Below are 17,242 nucleotides of genomic sequence, written 5' to 3'. Positions count from 1 at the left end.
GAGACTCTGCACTCCACCCAGCATGACGTGGTACCCTTACACGTAGATAGCAGTGGTTGGCTGCCCAGATCAGGTGACCCTGGAATAGACTAGCCCCTGCCTGCGCTGCTCGGATCATTCTCTGTCTGGATGCCGCTTGGGAGAGAGCTGCTGCTGGTCAGGGAAAGCGTTAGGCTGTTCTATTAGCTTACTGTTAGGCAGGAGTGATTCTACAAGAACCCAACAGCCCTTCTTAGGGCTACAATAACGTTATACTTTTTTTTTTTATTTGCTTGTGGCTGGGCTTGCTGGCACTAGTAGTGCAGCTAGTACCATATTGTGAGGAATTTGCAGGGGGACTTGCTACCGTTGTGTTTAGCTCTTAGTGACACACATATCCACCTCAAACACCAAAGTGGGACAATTTATTAGGGGTTTGATTTCAATTAGGCACAGTCTGCCAGTTTCTTTTTATTTTACGTTTATTTTTTTAATAACTCAGCGTCATCTCATCTGGCATAGTAGTGTGCTTTCATACTTGGCTAGAAAATAGCCATAGGAGAATCCAAACGGCTTACTTACGCCTACAGTAGCGTTATATATATTTGATTTCTGGTTGATCTGCTGGTGGCTGTACTTGCTGCAGTGCATCTACTAGCAAATTGTGAGCAATTTGGAGTGAGACTTGCGACCGCTGTGTTTTGCGCTTAGTGACGCACATATCCATCGCAAAGACCGAAGTGGGAAAATTTATTAGGGCCCGGGGTTGTATTTCAATTAGGCACAGTCTGCCATTTCCTTTTTTATTTTACGTTTATTTTTTTCATAACTCAGCGTCATCTCATCTGGCATAGCAGTGTGCTTTCATACTTGGCTAGAAAATAGCCATAGCAATATGATAGCATCGTTTGGTTTTAAAAACTAAAAAACACAAAAAAAAACAAAAAAAACAAAAAAAAGTTAAAAAAAAAATTCAAGTTATAACTCTCATTTTCAAAATGTTTAACCCGAGGGTTAGGGGTAGAGGACGAGGGCGGGGACGTGGGTGTCCAACTACTGCAGGGGTCAGAGGCCGTGGTCCTGGGCGGGGTGAGACACCACCTGCTTATGAGGGAGCAGGGGAACGCCGCAGAGCTACACTCCCTAGGTTCATGTCTGAAGTTACTGGGACTCGTGGTAGAGCACTGTTGAGGCCAGAACAGTGCGAACAGGTGATGTTGTGGATTGCCGACAATGCTTCGAGCAATTTGTCCACCAGTCAGTCTTCCACGCAGTCCACCCATGTCACCGAAATCGGCACTCCTCCAGCTCCTGCACCTCAGCCTCTTCCCCCCCAGTATGCCCCTCCCAGGAAAATTTGGCATTTGAACCGGCATACTCTGAGGAACTGTTTTCTGGACCCTTCCCACAGTCACAAACCACTTGTCCGGTTGCTGCTGAGCAATTTTCCGATGCCCAGGTTTTCCACCAGTCGCAGTCTGTGGGTGATGATGACCTTCTTGACGTAGTGGAAGAAGTGTGTAAAGAGGTGTCCGACGATGAGGAGACACGGTTGTCAGACAGTGGGGAAGTTGTTGTCAGGGCAGGAAGTCCGAGGGGGGAGCAGACTGAGGGATCGGAGGATGATGAGGTGACAGACCCAAGCTGGGTTGAGAGGCCGGGTGAACACAGTGCTTCTGAGACGGAGGAGAGTCCTCGACCAGAACAGGTTGGAAGAGGCAGTGGTGGGGCCAGACGGAGAGGCAGGGCCAGACCTGGTGCATCAGCGCCAAATGTGTCAACTAGTGAAGCTCCCGTGGCGAGGGCTCCTGCGGCGAGGGCTAGATTTTCAGAAGTCTGGAGGTTCTTTAAGGAAACACCGGATGACCGACGGACTGTGGTGTGCAACATTTGCCAAACCAGGATCAGCAGGGGTTCCACTACTAATAGCTTAACTACCACCAGTATGCGCAGGCATATGAATGCTAAACACCCCACTCAGTGGCAACAAGCCCGTTCACCTCCGGCCGTGCACACCACTGCTCCTTCCCCTGTGTCTACTTTTCCCGATGTGCCGTCCCAGCCCTGCACCAGCACGTGTCAGACAACATCATCCGTGCCCTATATATCGCTGACCGCACATTGGGTTAACTTGGTGGAGGCTGGGACCGAGTTTGACCCTGCGGCTGGTCATATACTGCCGACGCCAAGGATTGCGGGGCCTACCTCGGTCCAGGTGTTTCAGGCCTACTATGCCTCCTCCTCCTCCCACCCCTCCTCCACCTCCTCCTCCGAACTACCATCCGTGGGCATGGCGCCATCAGTCGGTAGCTCTAGGCACAGCAGCAGTGCCGTCGCTAAGCGACAGCAGGCGGTGCTCAAACTGCTGAGCCTAGGCGATAAAAGGCACACCGCCCAAGAACTATTACAGGGCATCACGGCGCAGACTGATCTGTGGCTGGCACCGCTGAACCTGAAGCCAGGCATGGTTGTGTGTGACAACGGCCGTAACCTGGTGGCGGCTCTGCAACTCGGCAGACTGGCCCATGTGTTAAATCTGATAGTTCAGCGTTTCCTCAAGACATACCCCAATCTGTCTGATTTGCTCACGAAGGTGCGCCGCATCTGTGCGCATTTCAGGAAGTCCAGCACAGATGCTGCCACTCTCAGGGCAGCGCAGCGCCGCCTCCAACTGCCCGCTCACCGACTGTTGTGCGACGTGCCCACGAGGTGGAATTCAACACTGACCATGTTATCCAGAGTTTACCAGCAGCGCCGAGCGATTGTAGACTGCCAGATGTCAACTTCCACCAGAACTGGTAGTCAGGTCAGTCAGCTTCCTCAAGTCTACAATGAGGAGTGGACGTGGATGTCTGATATCTGTCAGGTGCTGAGTAACTTTGAGGAGTCAACACAGATGGTCAGTGGCGATGCCGCCATCATCAGCCTCACCATCCCGCTGCTTGGCCTGTTGAAAAAATCTCTGATCATCATGAAGTCGGAAGCTTTGCGCTCGTCACAAGAGATGGGGGAAGAAGATTCCCTTGTTGATAGCCAAAGCACCCTTAGGTCTGTTTCTCAGCGCATATCGGAGGAGGTGGAGGTGGAGGAGGATGAGGAGGAAGAGGAGGAGAATGTTGGCGAGACACAAGAGGGGACCATTGTTGAGTCCTTCACTGTTCAGCGTGTATGGGCAGAAGAAGAGGAGTTGGAGGAGTTGGAGGAGGAGGAAATGGACAGTCAGGCCAGTGAGGGGAGTGAATTCTTACGCATTGGTACTCTGGCGCATATGGCAGATTTCATGCTAGGCTGCCTATCCCGTGACCCTCGCGTTCAAAGAATTTATTCCAGCACCGATTACTGGGTGTTCACTCTCCTGGACCCACGGTACAAGCAAAATCTTTCCACTCTCATCCCTGGAGAGGAAAGGAGTGTGAGAATGCATGAATACCAGCAGGCCCTGGTGCACAAGCTGAAACAGTATTTCCCTTCTGACAGCGCTAGCGGCAGAGTGCGTAGTTCTGCGGGACAAGTAGCGAGGGAGAGTAGGCGAGCAGGCAGCTTGTCCAGCACTGGCAAGGGTACGCTTTACAAGGCTTTTGCCAGCTTTATGTCACCCCAGCAAGACACTGTCACCTGTCCCCAGTCTCGGCAGAGTAGGGCTGATCTTTACAGAAAGATGGTGAGGGAGTACGTAGCTGACCATACCATCGTCCTAAATGATCACACAGCTCCCTACAACTACTGGGTTTCAAAGCTGGACATGTGGCACGAACTGGCGCTGTATGCCTTGGAGGTTCTTGCCTGCCCTGCCGCTAGCGTCTTGTCCGAGCGGGTTTTCAGTGCAGCTGGTGGCATCATCACCGATAAGCGTACACGCCTGTCGACTGACAGCGCTGACAGGCTGACGCTTATTAAGATGAATAAAGCCTGGATTTCTCATAATTTCCAATCTCCACCAGGTGAAGGAAGCTCAACCTGAATAATTTATCCACTCCTCCTCCTCCTCATGTTCCTCCTTCTCCTCCTCTTTGTACAGTAAAGCAGAGGAAACTGGCTATTTTTTGACAGGGCCCACTGGCTCTAGCTATAGTACTTTATGCATTTAATTTTTCTGGAGGGCCACCGACCCGGTCCTCTGTTTTAAACAATTTTTGGGAGTGCCACATACAGGCACTCAATCTATTCAATTTTTCTGGAGGGCCACCTACCTGCTCCTCTGGTTTGAAAACTTTTTTGGACTGCCACATACAGGCACTCAATCTATTCCATTTTTCTGGAGGGCCACCTACCTGCTCCTCTGGTTTGAAAACTTTTTTGGACTGCCACATACAGGCACTCAATCTATTCCATTTTACTGGAGGGCCACCTACATGCTCCTCTGGTTTGAAAACTTTTTTGGACTGCCACATACAGGCACTCAATCTATTCCATTTTTCTGGAGGGCCACCTACCTGCTCCTCTGGTTTGAAAACTTTTTTGGACTGCCACATACAGGCACTTGTTAGGATCAGTGGATCCTCTGGACCACCGCGGGAGATGTAACTAGCCAACACCCGGAACCGGAGCCTAGCGGCACCTGGTATTCACCAGAGCCCGCCGCAAAGCGGGTTGGACTTGCTGCGGCAGGATACCACTAGGTCGTTCCCAGGTGTGACTAGCCCACGGTGGCAGCCGAGGTCGAGGTACCTTAGCGGATGACAATCTCGTAGACAGGTCCAGGCACAGGGTCAGGGCAGGCGGCAGAGGTGCAACGTCAGGTCCAAGTCCGGGGTCAGCAACAGGAGGTCCAGGCAGGTGGGAACGGGAACACAGCAACACGGAGGAACTCGGGTAACACGGGACACAGGAGCGGGAACACACAGGAATACACGGGAACACAGGAATACACAGGAACGCAGGAATACACAGGAACGCAGGAATACACAGGAACGCAGGAATACATAGGAACGCAGGAATACACAGGAACGCAGGAATCGCTAGGAAGCTTTCTCTAAGGCTATGAGGCACAAAGATCCGGCAGGGGACACAGGAAGAGGCAGGATTCTTAAAGGTGAGGTTCAGCCAGTGCACCAATTAGCGGTGCGCTGGCCCTTTAAATTTTCGGCAGGAGCCGCGCGCGCGCCCTAGGAGGCGGGGACGCGCGCGCACGGCAGTCCGGGGAAGAGCTGGAGCCGGAAGAGGTGAGTCCAGCGACGGGCCTGCAGCGGGGGCAAACGGGGGTGCACGGATGCGCCCGCGATCCGAGACAGGGATCGCGGGAGCACCCGTGACAGTACCCCCCCCCTTCGGCCTCCCTCTCTTCTTGGGCCTGAGAAAACTTTGGAGCAGGCTCTTGTCCAAGATGTTATCCTCTGGCTCCCAAGATCTCTCCTCAGGACCAAATCCCTTCCAGTCTACCAGAAACAACCGCCTACTTCTCACTGTCTTAGTATCCAGGATCTCCTTCACCTCGAAGACATCAGTAGAGTCCGCTTGTGGGGCCGGAGGGAGAGGAACTTGTTGGGTGAAGCGGTTTAAGATGACTGGCTTGAGGAGGGAAACGTGGAAGGAGTTGGGTATGCGCATGCTAGGAGGTAGACGCAATTTGTAGGCTACCGGGTTGATACGACTGAGGATTTCAAATGGACCCAAGAACCGGGGTCCCAATTTGTAGCCAGGGATCTTCAGTCGGACGTACCTTGAGGATAACCAGACCCTGTCACCAGGAGCTAAGACAGGAAAAGGCCGACGTTTCTTGTCCGCTTGATGCTTGGTCTTGGCAGAGGTTTGGAGCAATGAGGTACGGACTTGTTCCCAGATGGCTTTTAGATCCTGTACCAAGTCCTCCACAGCAGGAACATCTGCAGACACAGGTAACGGAAGAGGAGGCCGTGGGTGCAGTCCGTAATTAATAAAGAAGGGAGCAGAACCAGCAGAAGTGGAGTCCAGGGAATTGTAGGAAAACTCCGCCCATGGTAAGAGAGAAGCCCAGTCATCCTGACGAGCGGACACAAAGTGGCGGAGATAGCATCCCAAAGTCTGATTCACCCTCTCTACTTGGCCGTTGGACTGAGGATGATAGGCAGAGGAAAAGTCCAATTTCACTTGCAGCTGATTGCACAGAGATCTCCAGAACTTGGACACGAACTGAACACCTCGATCAGAAACAATGTGCCGGGGAAGGCCATGAAGCCGGAAGATGTGCTGGAAGAAGAGACTGGCAAGACGTGGGGCAGAAGGCAAACCTGGTAGAGGGACAAAATGGGACATCTTAGAGAAGCGGTCTGTTACCACCCAGATAACGGTATTGCCAAATGATGGCGGCAGATCAGTAATGAAGTCCATAGCCACGTGAGACCACGGGCAGGTAGGCACGGGTAACGGCAACAGAAGACCAGCTGGTTTTTGTCGTGAGGGCTTATTGCGAGCACAAGAGGCACAAGACCGCACAAAATCCCGAACATCCTTGACCAAATCAGGCCACCAATAGAAACGGGAAATCAGGGCCACAGAGCGCTGCACCCCAGGGTGCCCAGCCACTCGAGAAGAATGTCCCCAGGTCAGGATCCTCTTTCGAAGTCCAGGTCGTACATAAGTCTTGCCGGGAGGTAACTGCCGAAGGTCCACCGGCGCTGCCAGCACAAGCCGCTCTGGAGGAATGATGTGTCTCGGAGCATAGTCCTCCCCCATAACATCGGAAGCACGTGACAGGGCGTCAGCCTTGATGTTTTTCTCGGCTGGGCGAAAATGGATCTGGAAGTCAAAACGGGAAAAGAATAGGGACCACCGGGCTTGACGTGGGTTCAACCGTTGAGCTGTCTGCAGGTACTGAAGGTTCTTGTGGTCCGTGAAAATACTGACTGGAAATCGAGCTCCCTCCAGTAGATGACGCCATTCCTCCAAGGCAAGCTTGATAGCCAGAAGCTCACGATCCCCTATAGAATAATTTCTCTCTGCGGAGGAAAATGTTTTGGAGAAGAAGCCACAGGAGAGAGTTCGGCCCCTCGGCCCCTTCTGGGTAAGAACCGCTCCAGCTCCTACGGAAGAGGCATCGACTTCCAGAAAGAATGGCTTCTCGGTATCAGGTCTGGTAAGAACAGATGCAGAGGAAAACGCCGTCTTTAATCTCGTGAAGGCCTCCTCAGCCGCAGGGGGCCAGAGACGAGAATTGACACCTTTCTTTGTTAGCGCCACCAGTGGAGCTACCAGGGAAGAAAAATGTGGAATGAATTGCCTATAATAATTGGCAAAGCCCAGGAATCTTTGGATAGCACGCAGTCCCACTGGGCGTGGCCACTGAAGAACTGCAGATAGTTTAGCAGGATCCATCTGCAGGCCTCTGTCGGAAATAATGTAGCCAAGGAATGGAAGGCTCCTTTGATGAAAGTGGCATTTTTCCAGTTTGGCATAGAGATGGTTAGTCCTGAGGCGACCGAGCACTTGCCGTACATGGGACTGATGGGACTCGAGATCAGCAGAAAACACGAGGATGTCATCCAGGTAAACCACAACACAGCTGTACAATAAGTCCCTGAAGATATCATTAACGAATTCCTGGAAAACGGCTGGTGCATTGCAAAGTCCAAAGGGCATAACTAAATATTCAAAATGCCCATCACGGGTGTTAAAGGCAGTCTTCCACTCGTCACCCTTCCTGATGCGAATAAGATTGTAGGCACCACGAAGATCCAACTTGGTAAAGACTCTCGCGCCCCGTAGACGATCAAACAACTCCGTGATCAGCGGCAAGGGGTAGCGATTCTTAACGGTGACTTTGTTAAGACCGCAATAGTCTATACAGGGGCGAAGAGAGCCATCTTTCTTGGTGACAAAAAAGAAACCTGCGCCAGCTGGAGAGGAGGATTTACGTATGAAACCTCTTTGCAGATTTTCCTTAATATATTCAGACATGGCGGCTGTTTCGGGTACCGAGAGCGGGTACACCCGACCCCGTGGAGGAGAAGAGCCGGGCAGCAAGTCGATGGGGCATTCATAGGGACGATGTGGAGGAAGAGTCTCTGCCTGTTTCTTGGAGAACACATCTGCGAAATCCAAGTATGGAGCGGGAAGCCCCTCCAGGGGCTTGGGAGACAAGGTGGAAGTCCAGACAGAGAGCGGACGAGGGACATCCATACAATGAGAAGAACAAGCCGGGCCCCAACGGAGAATCTCCCCAGAGGACCAGTCCAGCACAGGGGCATGTTGCTGCAACCAGGGGAGACCCAACAGGAGGGTGGAAGTGCTTTGGGGCAGTACAAAAAAAGAAAGTCTTTCTTTATGCAAGGCTCCAACTTGCAGAAGCAGGGGTTCCGTGCGAAACCGGATGGGCACGGAAAGGATCTGGCCACTGACTGAGGCAATGGACAATGGTTTCTCAAGACGAACCACTGGAAAGTGATGCCGGGAGACCAGGGCTGCGTCCATAAAGTTCGCTGTAGAGCCTGAATCCAGGAAAGCAGAAACTTGAATCTGGGTGCCGGTGTCTACGCTGAGGAGCACAGGAATAATCAGACGTGGAGAAGCTTTGCACACACCTAGGGACGCTTCTCCCAAGAGCCCTAGGTGCTGGCGTTTCCCGGACGTGGGGGACGAACAGGACAAGTCCCGATGAAGTGCCCTGGACTGGAACAATACAGACAAAGGTTCTCCTGTCGTCTTCTGGAACGCTCTTGCAGAGAGAGCCGGATTCTGTCCACCTGCATGGGTTCCTCAGCAGACGACACAGGCGGAGGCTGGAGCGGTCTTTGGAAGCCAGGTGCGAGGCGAGGAAAACGTCTTACCTGAGCTTGAGGATGCTCAGAGCGAAGTTCCTCGGCGCGTTCCTTAAACCGGACATCTATCCGAGTGGCCAGTGAGATGAGACCACCCAGAGTTGACGGTAGATCCCGAGCCGCCAGCGCATCTTTGACCTGCGGCGAGAGTCCTTTCTTAAAGGTGGCGATGAGAGCTGCATCGTTCCAGGCAAGTTCAGAGGCCAGGGTGCGGAACTGAACAGCATACTCTCCCACAGATGAGTTGCCTTGGCGCAGATTCAACAACGCAGTCTCGGCAGAAGAAGCCCGTGCTGGTTCCTCAAAAACGGCCCGGAACTCCGCCAGAAAAGCCGCAAGAGTAGTCGTGACCGGGTCGCCTCTGTCCCAAAGAGGAGTGGCCCAGGCCAGGGCCTTCCCAGAGAGAAGACTGACGAAAAATGCCACCTTGGAACGCTCCGTGACAAATTGCGAAGGCATAAGTTCTATTTGTAGGGAGCACTGAGTAATAAAACCCCTGCACTGTTTGGGGTCTCCGTCAAATTTGCTGGGCATAGACAGCCGTAGTCGTGGTTCAGCAACAGGAAGGCAGACCGGGGTTGCAGGAGCCACGGGAGCAGACACGGGAACCTGTTGCTGTTGCTGGGCGGCTAGTAGTTGTTGCAGCATAGTGGTAACTTGATCCAGCTGTTCGCGTTGAGCGGCAATCTCCCGGGATTGCTGGACCACTATGGCGGCAAAGTTTGGTCGAGTGGGAAGCGGAACCTCGGCGGGATCCATGGCCGGATCTTACTGTTAGGATCAGTGGATCCTCTGGACCACCGCGGGAGATGTAACTAGCCAACACCCGGAACCGGAGCCTAGCGGCACCTGGTATTCACCAGAGCCTGCCGCAAAGCGGGTTGGACTTGCTGCGGCAGGATACCACTAGGTCGTTCCCAGGTGTGACTAGCCCACGGTGGCAGCCGAGGTCGAGGTACCTTAGCGGATGACAATCTCGTAGACAGGTCCAGGCACAGGGTCAGGGCAGGCGGCAGAGGTGCAACGTCAGGTCCAAGTCCGGGGTCAGCAACAGGAGGTCCAGGCAGGTGGGAACGGGAACACAGCAACACGGAGGAACTCGGGTAACACGGGACACAGGAGCGGGAACACACAGGAATACACGGGAACACAGGAACGCAGGAATACACAGGAACGCAGGAATACACAGGAACGCAGGAATACACAGGAACGCAGGAATACACAGGAACGCAGGAATCGCTAGGAAGCTTTCTCTAAGGCTATGAGGCACAAAGATCCGGCAGGGGACACAGGAAGAGGCAGGATTCTTAAAGGTGAGGTTCAGCCAGTGCACCAATTAGCGGTGCGCTGGCCCTTTAAATTTTTGGCAGGAGCCGCGCGCGCGCCCTAGGAGGCGGGGACGCGCGCGCACGGCAGTCCGGGGAAGAGCTGGAGCCGGGAGAGGTGAGTCCAGCGACGGGCCTGCAGCGGGGGCAAACGGGGGTGCACGGATGCGCCCGCGATCCGAGACAGGGATCGCGGGAGCCCCCGTGACAGCACTCAATCTATTCCATTTTTCTGGAGGGCCACCTACCTGCTCCTCTGGTTTGAAAACTTTTTTGGACTGCCACATACAGGCACTCAATCTATTTCATTTTTCTGGAGGGCCACCTACCTGCTCCTCTGGTTCGAAAACTTTTTTGGACTGCCACATACAGGCACTCAATCTATTTCATTTTTCTGGAGGGCCACCTACCTGCTCCTCTGGTTTGAAAACTTTTTTGGACTGCCACATACAGGCACTATCCAAATTAAATTGTCTCCATAGCAGCCTCCACACGTTGTCTCCATTGCTACCTCCAAAAGTCGTCCATATAGCTGCCTCCATACATCGTCCCCTTATCAAACGAGGTGTGTCAGGCAGAAATTTGGGTTGTTTTCATGGATTCCACATCAAAGTTGTTAACTTTGTCGCCACCCTGCTGTGTTATCCACAAAATATACTGGCAAAGTTTTATCATTTACCAATATTATTTCAGCGCTTCTTGCGCATCTGTTTACATTCCCCTCACCCGCCATATCCTAAACTTATAAGAACGCTACTACACTTGATCTTATACAAAAGGTTCTTAGAAGTGCTGTTTGGGGAGTAGCCTAGAGACAGGGGCTTGGACTGGCGAAAGCTCGCCTGGCAGCGGAGCGCCAGCTCCATGCGCATCATGCGCTTCTTGCGCATCTGTTTACATTCCCCTCACCCGCCATATCCCAAACTTATAAGAACGCTACTACACTTAACTTGGTGCAGGCTGGGACCGAGTCTGACCCTGGGGCTGGTCATATACTGCCGACGCAGAGAATTGCGGGGCCTACCTCGGTCCAGGTCTCAAAGGCCTAGTATACCTCCTCCTCCTCCTCCGAATTACCATCCGTGGCCATGGCGCCATCAGTCGGTAGCTCTAGGCACAGCAGCAGTGCCGTCGCTAAGCGACAGCAGGCGGTGCTCAAACTGCTGAGCCTAGGCGATAAAAGGCACACCGCCCAAGAGCTATTACAGGGCATTCCACATCAAACTTGTTAACTTTGTCGCCACCCTGCTGTGTAATCCACAAAATATACTGGCAAACTTTTATCATTTACCGATATTATTTCAGCACTTCTTGCGCATCTGTTTACATTCCCCTCACCCGCCATATCCCAAACTTATAAGAACGCTACTACACTTGATCTTATACAAAAGGTTCTTAGAAGTGCTGTTTGGGGAGTAGCCTAGAGACAGGGGCTTGGATTGGCGAAAGCTCGCCTGGCAGCGGAGCGCCAGCTCCATGCCAAGATCCAACTAACATAGTTTTAACTGCAGCACCTTTAATCTACTACTAGTTCACTGCCTCCATACATGGTCCCCTTATCAAACGAGCTGTGTCAGGCAGAATTTTGGGTTGTTTTCATGGCTTCCATGTTAACTTTGTCGCCACCCTGCTGTGTAATCCACAAAATATACTGGCAAACTTTTATCATGTACCGATATTATTTGAGCGCTTCTTGCTCACCTCCTTTGGTTCCTCTCTGCCACCCATTGGTTTGAAGCCTGAGTCCATTTAGGGTATGTCGCCATGCCACTCTCTAGCCTGCCGCTGCTGCCGCTGCCTCTGCATGCCGTCCCCTATAGTGTCAGGGTCAATTATTGGATGTTTTACATGCTATCTAGCTTCATTCTGTCACTCTGTCATGGCCATGCTGTTGCCCATAATTTTGGCATAATGGTGCGATTAAGCAGCCTCAGAGGCATCCATGCATGCTGCCCCTGCTGTTTCCTGTCCATTTCCGTGGTGTTTCCATCCTTTTCTGAGGTTCCCAGGTGTTTGGCCAAGCTTCCCTGTGCAGAGCCTTGGTCCCCTTGAAAAATGCTCGAGTCTCCCATTGACTTCAATGGGGCTCGTTATTCGAGACGAGCACTCGAGCATCGGGAAAAGTTCGTCTCGAATAACGAGTACCCGAGCATTTTAGTGCTCGCTCATCTCTACTGTTTACCTATAAATGAAATATCTCAGTTCTCTATTGCTTTGCCTATTTATTATAGGTATAAGAAGCGGTGGGATGATGGGATCCCTAACCCCAGCAAAAGTTCCATTGTAAAAAGTTTACGAAAAGCAAAAGTAAGTCAAAACCATTCATATGTCATAACTTGCTATAAGATTGACATGTATCTAAAGAGAAGGGATTTTACATTTTAATTAATGATTGATGATAAAGTTATATTGCTAAACAAAGGGTGAGGGTCTGACCTAGAGCTACTGATCCTTAAAATAAGGTGGTGCCATTAATGAAGCTTTTTAAGTGTTTTACTGAAATGTCACCTACAAAAATTACTGACGGTTAAATGCATTTCAATTAATGTAATAATATTTTGGATACTAGAATAATAAATTGAAATCATATTTATACTTAATATTATCCACAGGATAAGGAAAAACGTGTTGATCGGTGGGGTCCATCTTCTGGGACCTCTACCAGTTACAAGAACAAGGTTCCTCAGAGCTTGGCCCCCACCTTTGTGTTCCTGTACAGCTCCACCTCCTGTTCCTTCTCAGAGGTCACAGCCTGGTCAGCCTGACATCAGTGGGGGAGGGACAGAGCTATACAGGAGCACAAACATGGAGACAGCCTGGAGCTCAAACAGGTCAAACAGGTCTCATGTTGTTTTTTGAAATGCATTCAAACCAAAGCCCAGCCCCTGTGACTACCCCAGGATTTTGTCAGGATGCAAGAGTAAGTTATAACAGACAATTATATTGTAAGGCAAATGCTTAGAAAAGGCAGAGAGGCATTTTTGCACTGTAGGTGTAATAAGCTTCTTCAACCTGTCTTTAGTGAAAATGAGGTCCCTGCTGACAGGTTCCCTTTAATTTCCATGGTCATTGGGGGTCCCAACAATAAGAGTAATTAAATCTAAGTCCATCCCCTTCAAATATGTTTATATAATTACCAGTAGCTCTGAGGGTAGATTTCATGATGATTTCAGCTCTACTTTGTTATAACTGTTGATAAAAGTTGGTATTCATTAATAAAATTGTCTATGTACAGGACAGGTTAGTGATTCGCTATCTAACTTTGCAGAATGGGCCAGGTTTCCCCCATGATGACCATCTTTACGTGGAGCCCTTTAACAAAATAACAATGTAAGTATGTAAACCGTGAAGCAGAATTGCTTGAAGATTCCTGTGATTGTCCTAGTGTATAAAGCACAAAGTCCCGTGCCCATGGAAAGCCAGGACAAAAATGGTCAACTTTTTGGACCACGCTTGATGCTAGACACTTTTCACAGTTGTATGCTATTGATAAAAAAATAACAGTATAAACTATAACTAATTTTATTATTAAAGGATGGAACAGAGACTTGTCTTAAATTAGGGTCATCTTTTTGGGTGCAAAGCTATCAATGTAAAACTGCCCTTTGTGGCCATGGTTTGTGATCTGTTCTCAACAACAAGGCATGGATTCCAATGGCAGATCTATATGAAGATCTATAAGAAGGCTTCAGTGAAAAAATAAAATGCTATACTCACCTCCCCGAATTCTTCTCCCTGCACCTCCGTCTCTGTCTCTATTCTCGTTTGCATCACTATGATGTGTTGGAATCCCGGCCGCGTGACCTCATAGTGTTGCACAGAGGCCAGAAAAGGAGAAGACGGAACAGTCTTTTTAAAATTTTGCGTTTTTTTTCCGAATCCGTCGGCTTTTCCGACGGCCACACCCCAGATTTCTGTCACGTGGAAGACGGCGCTGATGCGCCACAATCCATTCGCGTGCGCCAAAATCCTGGGGCAATTCGTCGCAAATCGGAAAAATTCGGGAAACCCGACGAAAATGCACGAATCGGACCCTTAGTAAATGAGCCCCATTGAGTTTGGGAATCATGCTCACCAAACTTAGTATAACATTATTGAGGACCATATACGGTACATAAATATGGTCCATTGATGTCCATTGAAAATGGGATACTGCTGACTTCACAATATCACTATACACCAAGAAATTAGGGTCCTACATACAAATACAAAATACCTGTCAAGTCCCTGCCAAAACACTGCACTATCCGTAGGTGGCGGTAATATGTATGTGAACTGTGCCTTAATGTTTGTTTATGTCTGCCACACCCCTCAGATTCTGTCCTGCAAGAGTTAATACTCTGGACCTGTAATTGCTTGCTCTTTTCACCTGAGGCAGAGCCTAGTTCCTATAAGGCCGCAGTCACACTTACCGCTAGGCGTCCGTCATAACGCGATGCTAGCGCACAGGGGGAGGTCCTCGGCCCGAACGCACATGCGTTTCTAGGGAAACGCATGTGATTGTTAAGACGATCGCATGCGTTTCTCTGGAAACGCATGTCCCTTTCGGCCCGAGGACCTCCCCCTGTGCGCTAGGAGGATGCCTCCTGTCTATGGTGATGGTAGAACCACCTCTCCTCTAGGTGTAGAGGATGTCCCCTGTCTATGGTGATGATAGAACCTCCTCTCCTCTAGGTGTAGAGGATGCCTCCTGTCTATGGTGATGGTAGAACCTCCTCTCCTCTAGGTGTAGAGGATGCCTCCTGTCTATGGTGATGGTAGAACGTCCTCTCCTCTAGGTGTAGAGGATGCCCCCTGTCTATGGTGATGGTAGAACAGCCTCTCCTGTAGGTGTAGAGGATGCCTCCTGTCTATGGTGATGGTAGAACAGCCTCTCCTCTAGGTGTAGAGGATGCCCCCTGTCTATGGTGATGGTAGAACCGCCTCTCCTCTAGGTGTAGAAGATGCCCCCTGTCTATGGTAGAACCGCCTCTCCTCTAGGTGTAGAGGATGCCACCTGTCTATGGTTATGGTAGAACCGCCTCTCCTCTAGGTGTAGAGGATGCCCCCTGTCTATGGTGATGGTAGAACAGCCTCTCCTCTAGGTGTAGAGGATGCCCCTGTCTATGGTGATGGTAGAACCTCCTCTCCTCTAGGTGTAGAGGATGCCTCCTGTCTATGGTGATGGTAGAACGTCCTCTCCTCTAGGTGTAGAGGATGCCCCCTGTCTATGGTGATGGTAGAACAGCCTCTCCTGTAGGTGTAGAGGATGCCTCCTGTCTATGGTGATGGTAGAACAGCCTCTCCTCTAGGTGTAGAGGATGCCCCCTGTCTATGGCGATGGTAGAACCGCCTCTCCTCTAGGTGTAGAAGATGCCCCCTGTCTATGGTAGAACCGCCTCTCCTCTAGGTGTAGAGGATACCACCTGTCTATGGTTGTGGTAGAACCGCCTCTCCTCTAGGTGTAGAGGATGCCCCCTGTCTATGGTGATGGTAGAACAGCCTCTCCTCTAGGTGTAGAGGATGCCCCTGTCTATGGTGATGGTAGAACCTCCTCTCCTCTAGGTGTAGAGGATGCCCCCTGTCTATGGTGATGGTAGAACAGCCTCTCCTCTAGGTGTAGAGGATGCCCCCTGTCTTTGGTGATGGTAGAATCGCTTCTCCTCTAGGCATAGAGGATACCCCCTGTCTATGGCGGTGGTAGAACCGCCTCTCCTCTAGGTGTAGAGGATGCCTCCTGTCTATGGTTATGGTAGATCCTCCTCTCCTCTAGGTGTAGAGGATGTCTCCTGTCTATGGTGATGGTAGAACCACCTCTCCTCTAGGTGTAGAGGATGCCCCCTGTCCATGGTAATGGTAGAACCGCCTCTCCTCTAGGTGTAGAGGATGCCCCCTGTCTATGGTGATGGTAGAACTTCCTCTCCTCTAGGTGTAGAGGATGCCCCCAGTCTATGTGATGGTAGAACCTCCTCTCCTCTAGGTGTAGAGGATGCCCTCTGTCTATGGAGATGGTAGAACTGCCTCTCCTCTAGGTGTAGAGGATGCCCTCTGTCTATGGCGATGATAGACCCTCCTCTCCTCTAGGTGTAGAGGATGCCCTCTGTCTATGGTGATGGTAGAACCTCCTCTCCTCTAGGTGTAGAGGATGCCCCCTGTCTATGGTGATGGTAGAACAGCCTCTCCTGTAGGTGTAGAGGATGCCTCCTGTCTATGTTGATGGTAGAATCGCTTCTCCTCTAGGCATAGAGGATACCCCCTGTCTATGGCGATGGTAGAACCGCCTCTCCTCTAGGTGTAGAGGATGCCTCCTGTCTATGGTTATGGTAGAACCTCCTCTCCTCTAGGTGTAGAGGATACCCCCTGTCTATGGTGATGGTAGAACCACCTCTCCTCTAGGTGTAGAGGATGCCCCCTGTCTATGGTGATGGTAGAACCATCTCTCCTCTAGGTGTAGAGGATGCCCCCTGTCTATGGTGATGGTAGAACTGCCTCTCCTCTAGGTGTAGAGGATGCCCCCAGTCTATGTGATGGTAGAACCTCCTCTCCTCTAGGTGTAGAGGATGCCCTCTGTCTATGGTGATGGTAGAACCTCCTCTCCTCTAGGTGTAGAGGATGCCCTCTGTCTATGGTGATGGTAGAACCTCCTCTCCTCTAGGTGTAGAGGATGCCCTCTGTCTATGGTGATGGTAGAACTGCCTCTCCTCTAGGTGTAGAGGATGCCTCCTGTATATGGTGATGGTAGAACCTCCTTTCCTCTAGGTGTAGAGGATGCCCCCTGTCTATGGCGATGATAGACCCTCCTCTCCTCTAGGTGTAGAGGATGCCCCCTATCTATGGTGATGGTGGAACCACCTCTCCTCTAGGTGTAGAGGATGCCCCCTGTCTATGGTGATGGTAGAACCTCCTCTCCTCTAGGTGTAGAGGATGTCCCCTGTCTACAGTGATGGTAGAACCTTCTTTCCTCTAGGTGTAGAGGATGTCCCCTGTCTATGATGATGGTAGAACCACCTCTCCTTTGGGTGTAGATCAATTTTAGTAGTGGTTCTCCCAAGGCATGGAGGATGCCACCTTTTCCTGGCTAATGGTATTAACATATCATTAGAAAGATCCCTGTACTCTCCATTTAAATACTTGTACTTTGTATTTAAATCCTCCCTTAGCCACCTTTTCAAAATTTTCAGGTGAGTTACTATCAAAGCTCTCCATAACCACTTTCATATTTTTCTT

At 50.9% G+C, this 17,242-nt stretch overlaps 1 protein-coding gene across 2 annotated transcripts in view; it reads left to right on the top strand.

The window, feature by feature from the left end:
* The window catches only part of LOC140128067 (cytokine receptor common subunit beta-like), a 69,977-nt gene that overhangs the window by 48,845 nt on the left and 3,890 nt on the right, over positions 1–17,242 (top strand). Inside the window, exons 10-11 of one of the 2 annotated variants that reach the window (XM_072149439.1) lie at positions 12,268–12,343; positions 13,305–13,366. In XM_072149439.1, coding sequence (XP_072005540.1) covers positions 12,268–12,343; positions 13,305–13,366 — 138 coding nt within the window. Of the gene's footprint in view, positions 1–12,267; positions 12,344–13,271; positions 13,367–17,242 lie in introns of both variants that reach the window. The other variant, XM_072149438.1, reaches the window with a different exon arrangement.

This window comes from Engystomops pustulosus, chromosome 4, assembly GCF_040894005.1.
Source record: "Engystomops pustulosus chromosome 4, aEngPut4.maternal, whole genome shotgun sequence".
In the NCBI taxonomy this organism is placed as follows: domain Eukaryota; kingdom Metazoa; phylum Chordata; class Amphibia; order Anura; family Leptodactylidae; genus Engystomops; species Engystomops pustulosus.
This window is presented reverse-complemented; position numbering and strand designations above follow the sequence as displayed.